The 14,868-nt window shown below is 43.9% G+C and overlaps 1 protein-coding gene across 1 annotated transcript; it reads right to left on the reverse strand.

The window, feature by feature from the left end:
- Nucleotides 1-505: 505 nt before the first annotated feature.
- LOC117578731 (protein suppressor 2 of zeste) lies at nucleotides 506-14,494 on the reverse strand. Its single transcript, XM_034264394.1, has 4 exons — nucleotides 13,936-14,494; nucleotides 1,201-2,413; nucleotides 957-1,135; nucleotides 506-890 (listed from the first exon to the last, which is right to left on the reverse strand). The coding sequence occupies exons 1-4, from the start codon at nucleotides 14,143-14,145 to the stop codon at nucleotides 774-776; spliced, it is 1,719 nt and encodes a 572-aa protein (XP_034120285.1). The 5' UTR covers nucleotides 14,146-14,494; the 3' UTR covers nucleotides 506-773.
- Between the last annotated feature and the right edge of the window lie 374 nt (nucleotides 14,495-14,868).

Genomic DNA, 14,868 nt, shown 5'->3' on the forward strand with positions numbered 1-14,868 from the left:
TATTGGTGAAATTTCTCAAATGAAGCTTTAGGCAATCCCTCATCCGTATAAGCCATAGGGTACTCCATTTTCTCCATTTTAAATAAAACCAACATTTATGTAAATTAAGTTTAGACACTTGGTCGGTCTTGCTGCTGTCTGGCGCATCTTTATAGTTTTCTGTATGGTATCGTATAATAATATAATATAAGATATATATATGCAAACATATGTATACTAGATTAATCATTGTATAAACTAACAACATCATCAGTTGGACAACTCAATGTGCAGCGGCAGCACCCGCTACTAATTGGTGTGTGGGTGGTGGGATGCCTGCCCGCACTTGCACTTGTCGTTCGAAGAAAAAGCACACTTTTCAATCGAAGATCATCGCGAAATAATGAAAAAAGAACTTAGAGGAAATACATGTCAAAGAAGGAAGGATGTGGGGTGTTGGGTGTATGGTGGGTTTTGGTGAGGCATCCGTGAATATACTGCCTAATTGGTACTCTGTAGATGGAAATTGGCAGGCACATCAAATGCCCCCAAGATGGCATTTCTTGGCTTTATTATGGTCAATGTTTAGTTGTGGTTGCTGTTCCCCTTCGGATCCAATCCGAAGTTGTGGCTGTCTGGCTGTGTGTGTCTGTGTTTTTGTGGGCTCTTTGCGGTATACAAACTGATTTATATGGATATGGTATATATAATATAAGTATGTGTACGTGGTGGTGGTTCTCGACTCGTCATCTCCCTTTCCCCATTGCTCCTTGTCTCGGCGCCTCCTGCCAGCGCTAGCCCTCGATCTGGGAGCGCAGTCGGGGACGCGGCAGGTCCCCGAACACAGCCTCGCCATGGACACTCTTGGTCAGCGCCTGAATGCTGGCCGCTATATCAATGTTGTCGAGACCCTGTCGAATGATTTTAAAAGTGATTTAAATAATCTTTTCCCTGTTTCCCACTTTCTTTGGTCTTACCTCCTCGCAGCCCAATGCAAAGTTATTGTTGTTATTATTGGCGGCTGCTGCCCGCTCCGCAATTGTCGAGTTTGGCATCTCGATGGGCAGACTCCTCGCAAAGTTCATCAGCTGGGCCGGCGTTGGACGGCCACCCCGTCCCGCGGGTATGGAAATGGAACTGTCCAGATCCAGGGCATCTAAGGGAATGACAGAAAGTTTAGTCACAACTGTTTTGGCCTTTCTGCTGCATTTTTTTACTCACCTTCCGCCTCATCGGCTGTGTCAGCCTCGTCCAGATCATCGACCATTCGGTTCTGCTGCGGCTGGAAGCTGTGTTCCCGCTGGTACATCAGGTTATGTCCATATCCGATGGACGATGGCACTGGCTGCGGGTCGGTATATTCCTCCACATCCTCTAAGTCGAACAGGCAGTCATCAGCATCGTCCGTTCCATTCGCGGTGACTCCGCCGCCTCCTTCGCCGTGGGTGGCTAGCAGGTGCGGGGCAGCTGCCACCGACGACTGCTGTTGCTGCTGTCTAAAGGTGGGACTGTTGCCGACGCTCATGGGCGTGGCTTCTGGCGTGGCGGGCGGCGTATCAAAGTTGGACATCTTCCTCAATCGGGCACTGGCCATCGAGGAGGAAGCGGCACTGGACAATGGCTGCAGCTGGGGCTGCGTTGGCTGTGAGGGTTGCAGCTGCTGCTGCTGCTGCTGCTGCTGTTGGGTCTGCTGATTCAACGCCAGGAAGCTGGGGGGATGGTTTAGGGTGGTGGTGGGCGTAGTGGGGTTGCTCAGCTCCCGACGGCTGCTTATCGTGTTACGACGCCTGGCGCCGGCTGCACTGGGCAGCCAATTCACCTCCAGATCGGGGGTCATGCCGCTGTCGAGGAGCTCGACCACATGGTCCGGCAACAGCCGTATGCGCTGCATCAGTTGGGCGCAGTCTTGGTCCGCCTTCTCCCGGAAGCTCTTCAGCCGCTCGAACTCTGTGTACGCGTACCGCTCGATGCGCTCGTTCGTGTTTTTGATCTCCTCCTGCTGTCGCGCCTGCTTGTCGGCCAGCAGCTGTCGCAGGCGCTGTCCCTGCGTATCCAGCGGATTGGCCGCCAGCGAGCCAATGCTGAAGCTCGACGACGAGTCTACCATGCCCGTGGTGGCCCCAGTTGGTGGCGGGGAGAGGGCACCGCTGTTGTCGGTGCGCTCCATGATCAGCAGATGGAATGTCTCCGAATAGGACTTGAGGCCGCGTCGCTGGGCAAGCTCCTCGCCGTTGCTGAGCAGCGTTCTGTTGATGAGGTATTGGCTGGGTGTGGCTCCCGCTCCGGCAGTCAGGCGCTTGGCGCACAGGACATCCTTGCAATTGTAGCAGATACTCAGCTGCCAGCTCTCTCCGCCCGCATCGAGCGTGAGGCCATAGAGCAGTGCGTGCTGATTTATCACGTTCACGTTGAGGTCTGAAATGGGTCCAAGAGCCTGTAAGCAGAACAGAAAAGGGTATACCAGAGATTAATTAATAATTTATTCAGGTGAAGCGATATCAGGCGATAAGACTAGTCGGTCGGTTTGCCGGTCAATGGCTGATAAGACGCCAAACCACTTTCCACTTCATTCCCAACACATTCTCCAATGCTGCAAGCCAAGCCATTATCTGCTGCTGCCACTCCTCCACTCCTCCTCCAAGAACTCGAAACTCTTTCTCAGTGTGTGTTAATTTTTCTTTTATTGGATTGGCACCAGCACAAGGCAGCAGACAACAGCCACCAGCCACCAGCCACCCCCTTCGCATCCCTTCACACAGTAGTTCCAGTGCAAATTTGTCAATTATGTTCCCAGTGGAAGAGGGGCACAAGTCGCGGGCTTATCATCGAACAGAACAACAAGCAGTTGGAGCAGATGGAACAAGTAAACAGCAAACAATTAGTGCAATGGCAAAATGTTGTCCCTACCCTCTGACAACCACCCTCCGCAATGAGACATTTACCCCAGACCAAAAACAGACTACTTGTATTCGATATTGTCAGTCATTTTGATGTGCAGACACTTTTGTTTGTTTCTCCCCCCAAACATGTCAGATATTACAATTGATAGCAATACAGAATGTTGCCAATTTCTTCTTACATCATCAATAAGAAATTGATTTTCCACGACTAAGATATAGATAACTTAGATAGAAGATGCAAATATATACTATATATTGACTCCATAAAGAGCGAAATTCTCAACAAATCCAATCCAGAAATATTCCAGCAGAACAACATTTATCCAATGCGTAATATTAACCCTATCCCCCATTCTATTGGTGTTGTTGTTCCCCCACAATCCCATTAAAATACTTGAGTTTGTAGCTTAATTCCCGCATATGTATATTATGGTCGTCGTACACGTGTTTGACAGCTGACGGGAACTGTTCGGCTCGGAACAGGGTGCTAGGGAACAGGGAGCACTCTTTATAGACGTGTTCTCTGCTAAATTTGACACTTGAATTCAGTGAAACAGAAGAGCGAGAGCGAAAGAGAACCCAAACCAGAGGAGCTTCGAGCAGCGTAACAGAATTAAATTGAATTAAGTTATAGAATGCAAACGTCGGCACAAATCAAATGACAATGTTGCAATTCAGGTACCCCCCATAGGTGTGTGGGCGGAGGGGTTCAAGTCCTCCACTAGCTTGTTATTTCCTTCATCATCATGAAATTGAATGCATAAACAAGCGACAACTGTTGGTTTTGTCTTAATTTCCATGTAAATACTCGCACTATTATATATTATGAAGCGACATTTGTAAAATGACACATTTTACGATCCTCAAATGCCCAAAGCACTCAGCACTTGTCGTGCCTTCCCCCATTCGGTATGTTCGTGCGAAGAGTGTTGGGTGTGGTCACGCCCCTTTCCATTCAGTGCAGTGTCCAGTGTCTGCACATCACTTAAATGTTTATTGTTTACCCCTCTCTGTGCCATAATATCTAATCGCACTTCTTCCTCCTCCACTGCCTCCTCCCCTTCCGACAGGCCCTGACAATTATAATTGTCTAGAAAAAAAAAGAAGTAAAACAAAAAGGAAAACACAACAAATGACAATGCAAATGCATTATTGTCAAGTGTTTGGGTGTTTTTCTGTTTTTCTGCTGTCAAACGCATAAATATATTTATGGGCCCCGGGGGCTTATTAGCTCAGAGTCGAGTCGCGCTGTTTTATGACTGTTCTTGTTGTTGAATCGCGTCTCTCTGCTATGCTCTATACCCTGTACGTGTGCACACTTGGAAGGGACGGAAGATAAGATTGTGAAGCGATTGCCTTCTGATTGTTCTCTTAATTACAAAAGAAGAAAAAAAGGTTGGCAGCACAACACTGGTCGCTGCTAATGGACCTTCAATCGAGGGTATGCAGAGTACTCCATCGATCCAACTACATTCATTATAGGGTTTTTTTTCCTCTGCTTCATTTACAGTTTTTATGACTGTTGTTCCTGTTCTTGACTCTGGCAATAGCCTCATCGGGCCCACATTATTGTCCGCGGTCGTCAGAGTTGTAAAATGTTGAGCACTACATCTCTCCCACACACATACAGTGTATGTGTGTATGTACATTCCATCCCAGATGGCGATACCGCCCCACACATTCACCCCATCCCATCCATACATATTGTACATACGTCTGATATTTGCAGAAGACGGCTCGGCTAGGCTAGGCTAACACATTTCCTAGGGCCTCTTCCGTTCTCGCTCTCACTCTTGTCTACCCTCTCTATCACTCTCTCTTTCTCTGTGTCTATTTTGCAATTTGCAAAATGTCAATGACTCTTCTGTTAGCAATTGTTCTGCTGCAGCACACGTAGGCTCTCTTTTGATTCCACACTTGTGAGAGGGTATTATAATTTTGTGGATATGTTTGCAATGCACATGGAGATAGTGGCGTAGGCACTACACTACACTAATACTCTTACAGGGCACAAAGAGAGGAAGAGAAGAGAGTAATTCAGCTTTTTGTCTCACTATATATGTTCCTTGTTTTCAGCTCAGATTAAAAGTTTGAGCAAAATCCATCTCCCCTAGTATAGGGTATCATAAGCTTCGACCTTTGCATTTAGCTGGCCTCTCTCATCTTTGCTTGCTTAATTAACTGTGCTATTAATGCAGCAGGAGAGCGAGAGAGCGAGAGAGATAAATGAAGATAAAGAGACGACAGACAGACGACACACAGTGGGTTCGAATGGTTCGAATTTGCTGTTAATTGAAATTAAATGCCATCACAGTGGCTGCCAATTATGCTGTGGCGCCACCTAACGTTGCACGGACTAATTAAATACCCATTTACGCCCGACATTGACATATGACTATCTATTTTATGGCCCCCCCCCCCCCCAAATTGATTAATTGCAATCAAATAAACAAAATAACCAAAGCAACACAGAATCACAAAATAAAATATTAATAAATAAAACGTGTGCCGATCGGCGAGAGGGTAACGCGACAAAAAGCACGTAACGAAAACCGCACGCTGTCGGAATATCGGAAATCAATATATAAATTGCATGGAATCGCATACGAAGGCGACAACTGAATAATGTAGAAGCAGTATGCATGTGCCTGGGGCACTGCCCAGAGAGCATCAGTTGCAAATTGTCTAAACTGTCGGATTCGCTGTCAAACTGTCAACAGGAGCTGTGCGACGTGCCTGATATTCGGCATGTACACCACCACACGACACAATTGATTGTTCTCACAGTGCAAACTGTTCTTGGCGATTCATATCAGCTAAGCTAGATTTTATTTAATGGCTCATGATTAAGGTGTGACAGATGTTGGCTCTAGGCGCTGGAGTATTGTGTATTTTATTTATGTTCTCTGCAGCATCGTTAAGAATTTGTTTTTGGCATTAAATTTATTAAACTTCTAGTAGTACACACAGCAACACATATTTTAAAGAAATACCCGTTATACTGGTTTCAACTGCTTAACTGGGTAATCTATTTGAATTCTTTAACAATCATATTATATCACACTTCTCTCCCACAGGAAATCCCAGTCCCCACACGTGCCAGACAGCCAGCGGCTGTTAAGCTAACAGTGTGCGCGCCCTCACCGTGGCAACAGTTAAGAGTGGCTGTTAAATATGTAACTATTTTTGCTATCATTTAAAAGTTGCGCACTTGAATTGTAGTTGTTTTTCTGTTGCTGCCTAAGCATCTGTCTGGGACGGAGACCAAAACAATTGAAATTCATATCAATGTACATAACCCCAGCCCCAAACACATGCCGATCACATCACAACCCCCGCTCAGGCCTGTCTGGCAGGCCTTACACAATCATAAAACAAACAACTTGAGGTAGATACATACATATGTACATATGTACATTTGTATGTGTTTGTAATCATTTTTCACATTTTGCACATTTCTGCATAATCAATGTGTTGTTGTTGTTTGGACACTTGGGCTATGGCTTTGACTCTGGATCTGGCTCTAGCTCTGTGGCTGTGTGATGTGTGTTATTGATTGCCTGGCATTAATTATGGCCAGGCGACACTTGACATATGGACACGTACGGACGGACACTCGCATGTTCCTAATGAGTCTATTACTTAGGGTCTGGAGTCTGTTAACTCTATTCTATTAATCTTGTTAAAGACTTCTGTGGTTTGGGAAAGAAAGCTCTATTATTGGAAATAATGCAGGAGATGCGTATCCGAATTCGAACTGCAAGCACAATTTTTCATAACAAAAAAAGTACAAGGAAAGAGACAGTGACAGTTTCAGCGAAAATATGTAGATTGAATTGATAGATAAACTGTTGTGGAAAAGTGTGTTAACACCTACCGATAATTACCAATCAATCAGTCCATCAATCATGATTTTCCCCCCATGCGACTGACGCATTTCCCTTTGTTTTGTTTTCCATTTTAATTTCTATTTTCATTTAAATTTGTTTTTTTTTTTGCGCACACGAAGAACGGGAAGAGACAGAGACGAGAAACCGAAACTCAGCCAAAAAGAAAATAAGTTGTAAACAAATCAACTGGCAAAAGAAACTACGAAAATAATCTTTTATAGATTTGGCTGCCGCTTGTTTTTTATATTTTTTTTTGCTTTTTTCCTTTGCCTTTTGGATCGTACTACGAGGGGGCCTACAGAAGGGCAGGGGCGGGGGCTTCGGCTCGGGGTGCTACCTTTCGTCGTCTCTCTTTAGAGCGCAGCCCCCCCTTTTCCGTTGTTGGGCCATTATCATAAACAACTTTCGGACAGCTGGGGACACGCGCAAGCGGGGCGTGGTGGTTACCTCCGCTCGCGCTCTTCGGATTTCGGATTACCAATTGCCAATTTATTTTATTTCTCCCCCCTCCCGCTACTGCTTTGTGTTCTGTGTGATCTCAAAATTTTCCATTTGGGTTTGAATTTGTTATTGTATGTAGGACCCTAGCTGAGTTTTGTTATACATGGGACGCTTGCGGTGGTGCTATGCTTACGTGTATTTCTGAACTAATATCTAATATAATATATCTAATATATCTATATGTACCCATACCCATAACAATGGCCGATCTGCAAAGGTACCTTTCCAGATGCTGAGTGTTTCCAATGTCAGACTCTGATTTCTCGTTCTCTTTTTTGGTTCCTGTCCAGTGACTCACTTAAATTAAGCCCAAGCTTGAGCCCAACTTAATTCCATGTAACGACCGACACATGCCGTCATTTCTTAGGCTTACTTGATTATCAAAACATGTTTGTCATGGGACGGACTTGATGGGTGCCATAAGCGAATGCCGGCCATAGGGGAGATTCTTTTGGCTCTGCCCAAACATTTGGCGGATTAGAAGTGTTGCTGTTATTGGAAGCAGGTCAGAAAAAGTCAACAGCTATTCATGAAATATTATGGGTTAATCTTATTGAAAGCTCATATGGATAATCGTGATTATTTACCCACAAGCCCTAAGCATTGGCTTAATTCATCTAGTGTAAATAAATCAATGATCGAGGTAGTATGGAATACGACAGATTGTTATTCCCAATCTAACTTTCTAAACCAATTAAGGCCACCTCTCACCCACTAGTCTTTACACTTTCCTAATCAAACTGTTTCCTATCTGCAGCAACAACAAGAGTATCATTCAATGTCGTTTGAAAACAAAATCTGATAAGACACAAAACCCAAACAAGCTTAACGTCAGAGTCCCGGACAAACAGCCAATGGCCAACCCAGCCTATACCTCTTAATCTATGAATGCAATCCCAGAGAAGGAGAGCGAGAGAGCAGATCAGAGCTTTGAAAAACGTGCACACGTGAAAGCCCTTTGGAAAAGCGAGCGAAAGAGAGGTAGAGGGAAAGCAATGGCGAGAGGTGAGCAAACGATTCAAGGCTCGACTCGACTATAACAGTAAATTAAGCGCAACAGTGTTTGTTTGCTGCTGTCAAAATAGTACCACACCAAAAGAGGGGTACGCGGTGTGGTGTGATGTGGTATGGTCTGGACTGGTGGGGTGTGCTTTTGCTTTTGCTTTTGGTGTTATCTAAAAACTTTGACAAACAAATTTTTGTTGCCGTATGTTGTTTACACACCCGGCGGCATGGCAGGCAGGCAGGGCCGGTCGCCGGTCTACGGTCTACGGTCTACGGTCTATGAGCTGTACGTACGCCTGCACGTACCGCATGCGAGACTACGGCTACGAGACTCTCTGCTCAAATTTAATAAACAAATAGCCAAGATGGCGTCGGACGACAGCCTGCCCTGTGGGTCCGCTGTTAATTGTTAGTTTACTCGCCCAAACACACGCATACTAAAATATCTGCATTTGTATAGGTACGCATACGTTTTCATATAAATAAATGAGATCATATTTAGTTGACATTTAGTGTGCGCCTACAATTGACTTTGGACTATTTCTGGAGCTACCGAAAGTTTATTGCGATAAGCCTCGATTATCTATGTATGACTTGGGGTCTATAAATAGCTTTTGATCTAGTTGAAATTGAAAAGATTCGAAAATGAATTGATAAGGAAAGTATAAAAAATACAGCTGCAAAGTCAAAATAATAGAAAACCCGAACAAATGCTTTCTGTCGGGGTATTTCCCCAGTAATTCTGTTTTCAAAAAGGTCTTTCGACTTCTACATATAAACCATGACACTCCTAATATTCCTGGATAGCACTGTATTTTCAGCCGATCGATTTGTTCAGACGAAACAGTCTTTCACATCAAATTGAGATGTTTTCCCGTGATGAATGTTTGTTTATCTATGACCGCTCATTTGACACACTTTCTGTTACTTGTTCTTTATGTATTTGCTATTATGTACCCACTCTCGTATATGTTTGTGGTTTGCAAATATTTATGCGCAGCCGGCAAACATTTTCGTCAGGCAGGAAGGGGTATGCAGCAGGAGGGAAGGAAGGAAGAAATTAACCCTTCGCCAAAATACAAATCACGCAAAGTAAACGTGAGCGACCGACCGACAATCAACTGAAAATCAACCTCCCCAGCCCCAAAAACAGAATCTCATCCCTCTTCTCTTGCTCTTTCTCTCTCGCTCTCTCTTACATACGAAAAACCGCAGAAGCGCACACGCAAAATAAAAAATTCGCGTTGAATATTTGAATATGTTTCGTTCTGTTCTACGCCAAAGAGCTGTTTTTCACTAAAGTTTCTATTTTTAGTCAAGCGCACAGTTTCTCAATTCGAGAATTTATAGTTTTGTTTACACTGGGGTGCAATGGCTGCCAGAGTTTACAAGGCTGTCCCGCCACCGCTCCATTACCTCCGAGAGCGACCATACACACGCACTATAGTACTTCTAGGCGCAAAAGGTTGAAAGTTTTACAGCGTCTTAACACGCTGTCACTGCAATGGCAACATTGGTGGGGTCCAGTGTGTGTACATACGATTATATGGATGTTAACATATAACAAGCATTATACATATGTAAAGAATGACTGCTGCCGCTTTCAAGGTTAAATTTGTTAAAGATTAACATTGGTTTTCAATTAAGCGACACGCGCGCGCTCTCTAAGGGGTGCCGTCGGGGGCGGCTGACTCTGATTGAAGCAGGAAGGAAGCATCAGGCTGACACCAATCAGTGACTCTCGAACTGTGACCTTCGTATCTCTCTCTGTGCGACAGTTTACAGCGCTGCTAGCGCTTCATTTAGTAGCATCCATTATTATCATCTCCTAGCTGATTTTCGGCACTTTAATCGTACTTATTTACTCATGCCTCTCCCCAGCTTATCAGTTAGTAAACTACTATTATTATTGCACCCACCCATACACATAGAAACCAGTAGACACTCTCAGACCATCTCAGACAGTCGAGAGAGAGAGCACTTTACATTTAATAATGACTATTTATAGAGCCGCGCCTTGCATTATCCCCCACACTTATAGGCATATAGTATAGTCATAACTGATTGATAACTTTTGCCTATACATAGTAAAGTACTAAAGCAACTTGGGAATTGGTTGTGATTTTGTTTGTTTTGTTGAATAATGTTTTCACTGAGTCAATAGGTTGGAAAAGGGTTTTCGATTTCGAAACGCCATTTCATTAGTCGGTCTATAAATAAACTCTGCATTAGCATATGAATGCAACTGGAGCTGTTGGCTTTGTTGTTTCTATCATAAAACTCGTTTGCTCAATCAAAAGATCGACTGTTTCTCTTCTCTTCTTCCTTGCACAGGCAGGGCTATAAAAACACACATGAAAAACAACACTAAAGCCCATAAATAAATAGAAAAAAAGAGAGAAACGCAAGCCGAAATGGGGCAGATAATTTGTATACAAACCCTGTGGCAAAATCGTTTTATCCTCTGCAAGGGTATAAAGGGGCTGAGTCGCGCGACTGACGACAGACGACGCGACGTCAGCAGAATCGCAGCGATTGCACATGTGTGTGTGCATGTCCAAGCACTTTTACCGTTTGATAACCTAGAAACACCTAGGTGTGTGTGTGCTTTAGTGCCAAAGAGAGAGAGCGAGAGAGTCTGCGAGTCTAGCAAGTGAGCGCTGGACAATCGGCAAATTGATAAGAGACGGGAGTGCAATCAAGCTCTACCCGCCTGTCGGCAGAAGCAAGAGGCAATTAGAATAAGCAATTTGAACACAACCGTATTTCGATCGCAATTGTTCTGAAACTGTGGGTCCTTTAACAGTGACGCGATCATTCTTTAATGCATCCCAAACTATGCAGTATTCAACTGCTTTTAAACATGCTCTCTGTCAAACTCTACTTACAGTGGAGGGTCAGCGTAGAATGGATATGTATGGCCAGCATAATCGATGTTGTTTTGCTTTTGGTGAATGGTTATTATGATTAGAAACAACAAGTTTAATGTTATATGCAACCTTGTAACCGTTCCCCACACTCCAACCCATCCTCCGCCATCTGCCATAAAAAACAGACACAAAAGTCGGACAGTGGTTTTTGAAAAATATGTATGCATAAAATTGTGTATAATAAACATTTGACGCAGTCCCCCCATCTCATCCCATGATGATTAGGAGAGGCCTACGCAGCTCTTGTATAAAGTGCGGATGTGTGGGCTGAAGGGGGTGCGGCCAGCTGACTGCCTGTCAGCTGAGGGACCATCAAAAGGCCCCAAAACCATCTCTGTCTGTGTCTCATTCTGATCTCCCCGCAGTCCCATGAATACATATGACTCCCCCTAGCTGAGAGGGCGACCAGTAGGCCCAGCCACAGTAAACGTTCAGGCCCCGGTTTCCCGGACATTAACTGATGAATACGACGAATCCGAATCCGAATCCAAACCCCAAACCCCGGACCGGCCGCATTTGGAAATCTCAGAAACTTGTTTATCCAACAACAAGGCACACACACACACAACACACGCAGAGAGAGGTGTAGAGGGGCTGAGAGAACGAGCGGGAGGGAGAAAAAAAAGCATTATAAACAAGTTTTTTGTTTTGTATTTTGGCTCTGCTGCCGTTGTTGTTCTTCCTCAGCCGCGGCTCTGCCCCGATTCCACTGACACTCTCCTTCTGCCCTGCTTCTTCTTCTCCTTCCCATCCACACGCCACCTACTCTTCGTCTTCTTCTTGCCTGCTCTTTGTGCTTTTTTACTTCTTTTGCTTGTGTGTTTTGTCGCTGGTTTCGTAATTTATTCTAAAAGCGTTCGTTCCGTTTTGGGCTCTCTTTATAGAGGAATACATACATATGTTTATATGTATGTACACACGTGCATATGTATATCCATAGGCATACATATGCTGTGATATATAAAATGTATGTATGTATCTATGTCTGTTTGTTTTAATATAAGTCATACTCTATTAATGTACAACAGTACCAATGACTTGATAGGGCACTGGTAATGCACATCGTATGACACTTACGAGTTTGTTGGGATCTATGGATGGTGGTTTGGACATATCAAACTTTTATTCGTACATCTTTTCCCAATATGCAATGTGAATGCTAGTGCATTTATTATTCGTCATTGCCAGACGAGTTTCTTATTATTCTAGCGTTTGTATTGTTTTGAGCTTTGAATTATTCAAAATAACACTTTTGGTCTATTTGTCTCGAGTCTGCCCATTATTATGATGATGGTTTTCGCTGCCTCCGATGTTGTTGTACGCCCCAGCGCTTTTGAAGTGGCTGCAGTACATAAGCAAACAACGATCTCCCAACCCAACCGCAAGTCAATTTGGCATTAAACAAATGCAAAACTCAAATTACATGCCTATGTTGCGGTGGGCTGTGCATTACAGAAAATACAAACTTAAATATTGATGACTGAACAGAACCCACACCCACCTCATACACAATGAAACACTCTGGAGTGGGCCAAAAGCTGCTCAAACTTGGGATCAGTTCAGTGGTTGTCAAAACGTGACAAGTGCCTGCGGGGATGAAGTGGTGGGATAACAGAGACAAGAAAAAGAGGGGATAGCAAGATTTAACCTTGAAAATTGTGGACAAGATGGTGGATACACAGAGAGAGAGAGAGGGTTTCTGCTTTGTTGGGGAAGAATAATCGAATGGAAAAATACACATGAAATTAATAATAATAATATATAATAGTGTTTTTGGGTTAAGCCAAGATTCCACTTTCATTCAAGGTGGTGGGGGAGACGGGGTTTTTAAAAGTTTACGCTTGATAATGAAATAAACAAATAACAACAATAGAATTTCGGGAGAACAGAATTTAAATGTTAAAATGTGGAATCGACTTCACTTAACCCCCGTCACAGCCAAGGCCCAGGGCTCACCCCTTGCGACGACTTTTTGGGGGAAGTAACTCTAAAATGTGTATGAAATTATGCAAATTACTTACAAAAGAGGGCGTGACAAACGGAAAGCAAAAGCGCATAAATCATAAAAGCACCACAAAAAACAACAAAACATCCCAAGCGAAACAGAATCAGAAGCTGACGCAGAGAACTAAAAATACCGTCGATCAGGTTGGAAGGAGGCGAGAGCGAACTCGGATACAGGGTGTTCCAGGCACTAAACAGGTGCTGGCCCAAAGGAAGATAAATATGGAGAAGGAGCGGGAACGGAAACGCACTTGGGCCGCCAGCCAAAAATAAAACCAGAAAAATACAGTGGAAAAGGGGATGCCATCATGCCTCACACCATCCATGTTTCTCATGGATGACATGACCCTATTTCTTCTTCCCTTTCCATTTTCCTAGGCCTACCCTATCCCATGTGTACGCGTATTTATGCGTGTGTGTGTGTGCGGGTATGTTAGTGAGCACGATTGTGCGTGCCTTAAGAATAGGCAGCAAAGAAAAGGAAAAGCAAAAGCCATAAAGGCCGGCACACAAAGCATAAAGAACGATAATACACACACACATTCGCACCCAGCATAGGCCCATTGTCGTTGCTTATTTTTATGCTACGCTCTCTTACTCTCGCTCCCTCTCTCTCATACTACCCACTCAATCAATACTGGAAAACGCACACCGCACTGATGCGTATATAGAATTGTTCCTGACTGAATGATAGTAATAGTAGTTTGGCCAGGATCCAACACTTACATGCTTGAAGAAATTCATAAACTCCGTGTAGAATGGGAAATCTCTGGGATACTTTTGCTGGAATACCTGCGACAGCTCGGTCGACAGAGGAACACCGGCTCCAGATTTGGTTGCCAAACGGTATTCCGCCGTTACGTCAAAAGAGCGGCTGGGCTGCTGTAGTTTAGACGAGGTAGCCACAAAATTCGAGCATTTGCACGAGATCGACATGATGGGTTCTGGGATTATTGATAATGGTATCGCACTCTTATCTCTTTCTCTCTCTCTCTTTCGTTTGTCGGTGAACACTCGCGGCAGATCAAGGGAAGACGACGACGCTCAACTCATTCAATTTGTTTCACAAACTTCTTGACTTCTTCAAAGGATTCGCGATTCACTCTTGTCCGTCTTGTATATTCCGTGGCACAACAAATTAAATTTCTTTGCTTCAGCAAAACAAGAGTAAAGCATTCATGAGTTGGCTCTTGAGTGTTGGTAAAGCGAAGTACGGAAAAACAGTCAATCGAACAGAAACAGCCCACAACCGACCCGTTCAATTTTTATTTTTTTCCGGTTTTGTTTTTTTTGTATTTAATTCAGTGTGACCGCGGAGTTGCTGATAAAATATACCACACGACCCTCAAAAATATAGCAAAATATACCTCAAATTTTGCCAAGTATACCGAAAATATACTGGATATTCTATAGCGTTTTACTCGACTTTGATATTCCGCTTAATATTACACGTCTAGTTAGAATTCTTGGCGAAAAAACTATAGTTTCATCCGATTTATCAATCGATTCTCCCAAGATCGGTTACTTGTCATGACTTTCATGTTTCATGTTTCATGACACTCAAATTAAACACAGTAACTCTCGTATATGGATCTGCGAAAAGCTGGATGAGAAATTTTCTGTCAGGCAAAAAATTGGGTTGACTTTTTATCGACGAAC

Source organism: Drosophila guanche, unplaced genomic scaffold, assembly GCF_900245975.1.
Source record: "Drosophila guanche unplaced genomic scaffold, DGUA_6, whole genome shotgun sequence".
Classification (NCBI taxonomy): Eukaryota; Metazoa; Arthropoda; class Insecta; order Diptera; family Drosophilidae; genus Drosophila; species Drosophila guanche.